The 5,605-nt window shown below is 39.5% G+C and overlaps 1 protein-coding gene across 1 annotated transcript; it reads right to left on the bottom strand.

Annotated features, from left to right (window-relative positions):
- Positions 1-288: 288 nt before the first annotated feature.
- On the bottom strand, positions 289-2,455 carry LOC124116406. Its single transcript, XM_046477726.2, has 4 exons — positions 2,320-2,455; positions 1,578-1,689; positions 1,067-1,173; positions 289-735 (listed from the first exon to the last, which is right to left on the bottom strand). Exons 1-4 carry the CDS (start codon positions 2,357-2,359, stop codon positions 662-664), a joined length of 333 nt encoding a protein of 110 aa, XP_046333682.1. The 5' UTR covers positions 2,360-2,455; the 3' UTR covers positions 289-661.
- Between the last annotated feature and the right edge of the window lie 3,150 nt (positions 2,456-5,605).

Here is a 5,605-nt window from a genome sequence, read left to right as displayed (position 1 = left end):
CCAAGTCAGCGACCAGTGAAGATTCCGGGGTAGAATAGGTCCCTCAGCAGCCTATACTTGCCGTAAAAGGCGACTATGCTTGTCGTAAAGGCGACTAACGGGATCGGGTGGTCAGATTCGCTGACTTGGTTGATACATGTCATCGATCCTAATTGCGTGGATCGATGCTCATGATGTCAATCACTGGATTGTCTGGTCCAGACTCGATTATTTTACAGACCGCTGTCATATAGCTGTAATATTGCTGAGTGCGGCGTTAAACAACAAACAAACAAAAAAACGCACAACAATTTGTAGCCATTTTGTATGTGACTCCGTTTGATCCTGGCAATACCGTTCACTATAAAAATGGTCCGGATTAGTATATTCCACAGTTGACTCGAATGTATTTTCCAGAGTGCAGGATTTCCGGATCAATGGTGTCTTTACCATCGAGGTTTCACAACATCGAGTATTGTAGCAACACAATCAAGTCTACTCTCCAACAAAGCAGGCTAGTAGGGAAAATTGATTTTCTTACTTTCACTTCCACATTGATAGATTATCCAATTTAGAGCTCATCAATTTTTTACTTATGTTATACATAAAGAAAACTTATCTCTGAAACTTACAAAGGACAAGTACATGCATGTTCAGTGTATGTTCAGAATACCGAATCTATTTAGTTAACTGACTTGGCCAAAAAGAGAAGTAGGAGTAGGAATGGACTGAAGACAAAAACATTTTCGGGTGAATCTGAAAATGAAAGATATGAATATAAACCTGGACAATGAAAGGTATAAATATTAACCTGGACAATCAAATTGGATACTTTAGATGATTATTATTTTTAGTATCAAGACTGAATTTAGCAATATTCGAATCCTTGATAATTATATATAAATTATTTAACAGTATGTTATCGTTTTATATATGTGTATTTAAACATCAAAATTTACATTTTTTTCCTGATCCAGAGTCCCGTCGTGTGACGCGGAATCCCCTGGGGATAATGAGCAGAGGAACATTCAATCAACTTGTTTTCAAGTACAAGAAATCGATTCAAAATTGCCGAGAATGTACTCACTGCAGCCGTTCTGCTCCAAATAACTCTTTATAGAATCGAGTGAAGATGAATCTATTCCGCAATCTTCGATGACTCCTTTTTCACACTCAATATATGCGATGGCACCCCTAATAAAGAATTTCACAAATAGTCGATAACAATTATTTCATTTGTAGGTATTAGTGGCATGTTGTGCTACAAAAATGATGGGCTGCTCACTTAACCTTTGAAAAACAATCTCGTATATCTTTTGTCCTTTTCAATAAAGGACCGTCAATTCGAATCAGTATTTGCCAATATACTACAATACCTCCTTGAAGACATTCAGGTGAACTACTTGAGATCAAATATGAAAAGAATGCACTTATGTTTGCAATACAATCTATGATTGATGAAAACAATTATGTTCTAATGATTCGGAATATATGTGTTCTTTATCAGGAACACATTATTTTTGTTACTGTATCATTAAAAAATACTATGCGTTAAAATGATAACATTTCACATATAAAGACAAAGAGAAGATACTTACTGGCACACGTCCTCGATAGGTAAATCATCCTGTGACAAAAGTCTAAAGTAAATCTGACTTTCTGAGGAGCAGGCTTTTGCGTCACATGTACCTTCCACATTGATGCTGAGAGCTGTAATGAAAGAAACTTAACGTAAGCAGAGGACCTGATCTATCGTCACGCCATACTCAACGATACAGGAGAGATGATTTTGGGATTAATGTTGCCTTTAAGATTATGTCGCTCTTGTAGCGACGTGCATGTCTTTGGCTGCTGGTAATAGTGTCAACTTATGCCGGTTTTATAGTGCTAGCCCACCGTAGGACAACTGTGTGAACAGAGTTGCGTTTAACGCCGCTTTTAACAGTATTCCAGTTATATCCCGGCGTGTCAGCTTAATGTTGGAGGAACACCCGAAGTGATGCAGGTCTCAGACGTTTAACGCTTCGGTGAAACCCACGAGCGCGGATATGGTGCTGACAAACCTAGAAACATAATCGTCCTTGTTATATTCCCTTACTGCCGCGCACCAGGTAGGGCAACAAGTACCATTTGTTTTACGTCTTCGGTTTGACGCACCTCCGAGCAGACGCACCTTCCACTTGACCAAGGAGGCGGTTACTTAGGAGGCGGTTGCAAAGGTTGTATTGTTACAAAGTAACAGCCATGTCAGAAATGTGAACGAAACATTAAGGCTGGAAAACTCTAAATTATGTAAACGACTCATGTGCAACTTTTAAAATCATGAGTTTCAATACGTACCCATCACGCATAGGGAAACTATCACCAGTTTAGAAAACATGTTGCTCTTCCAAAGGACCTCCAAAATGTCGCTTTACTGGTACACACTTGAGATCAAGTTTGCAAATTATTTTTAAAACACACCTCCGGGCTGTGTTATCAGTAATCTGTAACAAGTAATGAATACCGATTGCAGCAATTGGACGAGGATTATAGGGGCCATCTCACAATCATGTGTGCGAAGTTGGCGATGGTGAGTAATAACTGACAAGGGACCTAAGTGCAATTTTATTGATGATCTTCACCCAATTTCAATAGTGATATCCACTCAATTGTGGTATTTTAGATTTGTATTGATGTCTTTTTGACATTTTGGATAATGTGCAGGTTAAAATATGATAACGTCCTGCATACCGACCAACACCTGCTCACGAGTGCCATCAAACACCCAGCACTATCAAGGCACTGTGTCAAATCATGTTTGTTTGTAAGCTTATGTTAGTGGGATAACTGATTTGAACTTGAGAACGGAGTTCAATTCTCGTCTAATAAATAATCAGTCACTGTGACATGAAGACAAATTATATCATCTTTGTCGATGACACCCACATAACCGTTGCCAGGGCCATGGTAGTTGCTTGGTTCCTGAGTATTGTGGGATAATGATTTGCAGACAGCTTGCTGAGCATCTTCCTGAACCAAGAACGTCCTCTTGCCTTAACAAGTTACAGCCCTTGCCATTTCCAATGAAAGTCTCGTATTGTTTGATTGGTGCATTTTAAATGGTATATGCAAACACTTATTCTATATTATAGGGGTGAGGGGAGTGGTGGACGGGAAGTGGTATTGCTTGAATATATCTTGGACAAAAACCGGTCACTGCTTCAAGACCTACTCTGAAAGTTACACAACACATTTTGTATAACACCAAGCATGTCCAGAGACCAATTTGATGGGGTTCCTTTAACCCTAAGGCAAACTATTGGATCAAGTGTATTCCCACTCCAGTTGAAACCCGCACAACCACCCCCAAACCCATTCCCAACCCCATCCCTCCACCCACCCACCCACCCCAACACTTAGAAAAAAACGCAGAAAAATATCAATTAGAAATATCTATTCAGTATCTCGACGGCGTGTAAATAATCAAGTCAAGACCAGCAGAGTTTGAAACAATAATAAATTACCATCTACAAAATCAGTAAATCACAATAATAAAATGAATTTCCGAAAACCCCTTAATTAACGGCAACAGCATTTCATTTGTTTAAATTTGTACGAAAACAATAAGTGTTTAATAGGCTATTAATTGGTATAGCACAAGCAAATCGATACAAAAATATATTTAAACAAAAACATTCCAACCCGTTGTCCAGTTCAAACAGGTTACACGAAGCTGGTTTGAAAGTACAGTTATAACATTTGTAATCTGGAGGTGGTGAGTCAAAATGAATTAATGGGAGTGTTGTTTGAAGTCGATTTCCAAGAAACATAGTTGTGCTTTCGTTTCAGTCGAAATGCGTCATTATGAAAAGAAATTTGCGTTTGTCAGCAGATAATATGACCTTGAAAGATTACGTTTTTATGAGGATAGCAGGATAGGCCGGCCAAAGTACAATGAAATCACTAAGTGTTGATTGATGCGTTGCACTGTGGGAATGTTCAAGAATGAGACAGGGGAAGTGGGGTAGCCTAGTGATTAAAGCGTTCGGCCGATCCCCACATGGGTAGAGTGTGCAAAGATATGGAAAATTGCTTCTAAAAGTGGTGTAAACCATACTCCCTCACTCACTCACTCACATGATGAACCGCCTCATTCATATAACCAGTGGTAGAGCATATGTCCGGAGAGTAGACATCCTCCCCAGGCACGCCGTGTTATGACTGGAATACTGTTAAAAGCGGCGTTAAACCCAACTTACTCACTCACTTACTCACTCTTCCCCAGGCAAGGGACTTAAATGTCCAGTTTCCACCCTTGCCAAACTAGGCTGCAATTACATTTTAGCTGGAATAATGAGTAGATAACTCTGTCTAGATTGTATGAAGATGGGATAACTCCGTCTAGATATAATGAAGAGTGGATACCTCTGTCTAGATTGTATGAAGAGTATATAACTCTGTCGAGATTGAATGAAGAGTAGATAACTCTGTCTAGATTGTATGAAGAGTAGATAACTCTGTCAAGATTGAATGAAGAGTAGATAATCTCTGTCTTGGAGATATGAAGAGTAGATTGTCTGCCTAGGTGGTATGAGACCGCCTCCATGGTTAAGTGGTAGAGCGTCCGCCCGGAGAGCAGCAAGTCTGGGGTTCGATCCCCGGCAGCACCATACCAAAACATGTTTCAAAGATGGTACTTGCTGTCTTGCGCTCAGCATTAAAGCGCAAAAAAGGACCGATTGGCTCGGAGTCAGTATACTGTGTCTGAGTGGGGTATTCTCTAGTGAGAGAAAATATTTGAACTTCATTCCTGCTACTTTAGTGCATTTACAATGGACGTCATCCCACAGCTTTTTGATCGAAGTGGCTTTTTAGAAGCCACGGAAGTTTTTCACTGAAGGATTTTTGTTTTCATTTTAGTTTGTAAGTGATCGATCAACGTCGTCATAAGCTACATGTCATAAGTTACTTCCCTGTGTTATGAAATGTTATCACATCTCACAATTCCATTACTCAGTGAAAGTGATACACAGATGTCGTGTCAGTTTGGCAAAGATGGCACAGAAGAGACTTGATTGTGGTGCGATAGTGATGTGAACATGGTGCAAAAAGGACCTAGACGTATCTAAAAAAACAGTGCAATAGTGCCAGAGACTATCCATGGGATATTTGGCTGATCAGTAATAAATAGAAATACTGACTTTACCTATTTTCTCTACGTGGCTCAATGATTTATTTTTATAATCATTTTTACATTTTTCCAGTCCTTTTTCTTGAACTAACAGGAGTTTTCAAAGCTCTAGGCATGAGAATGTTCGCTAGGTGCACTCATAAGTTCTCCACCAAGGCTCTAACTGAAATGATTGAGCAACGTAGAGCAGATACAAAGAGAAGGTACATATTAAGGATTAAAGATGATTCAAAGTTTTGTAACTTCACAGAAAAAAAACACAAATGCAACCTTAACAGTGTTCCCATCTCAGAAACAACCACCCAAGTGCAGCCTAAACACTGTTCCCATCACAGAAACAACCACCCAATCGCAACCTAACCAGTCTTACCATGACCTAAACAAACACCCAAATGGAACCTAAACAGCGTTCCCGTCACAGAAACAAACACCCAAATGCAGCCTAAACACTGT

The sequence above is a fragment of the Haliotis rufescens genome, unplaced genomic scaffold (genome assembly GCF_023055435.1).
Source record: "Haliotis rufescens isolate VD_foot unplaced genomic scaffold, xgHalRufe1.0.p SCAF_5, whole genome shotgun sequence".
Taxonomy (NCBI): Eukaryota; Metazoa; Mollusca; class Gastropoda; order Lepetellida; family Haliotidae; genus Haliotis; species Haliotis rufescens.
Note: the sequence above shows the minus strand (reverse complement) of the source record. Positions and strands in the feature narration are given on the sequence as shown.

What these genes read in the sequence shown, in the direction of transcription:
- LOC124116406 (XM_046477726.2), bottom strand. Translation starts at nt 2,359, where the DNA reads ATGTTTTCTAAACTGGTGATAGTTTCCCTATGCGTGATGG. An exon ending in AGTTTCCCTATGCGTGATGG is followed by an intron (nt 1,690 to 2,319) that starts GTACGTATTGAA and finishes CTTTCATTACAG; the next exon opens with CTCTCAGCATCAATGTGGAA. An exon ending in CCTATCGAGGACGTGTGCCA is followed by an intron (nt 1,174 to 1,577) that starts GTAAGTATCTTC and finishes ATTCTTTATTAG; the next exon opens with GGGTGCCATCGCATATATTG.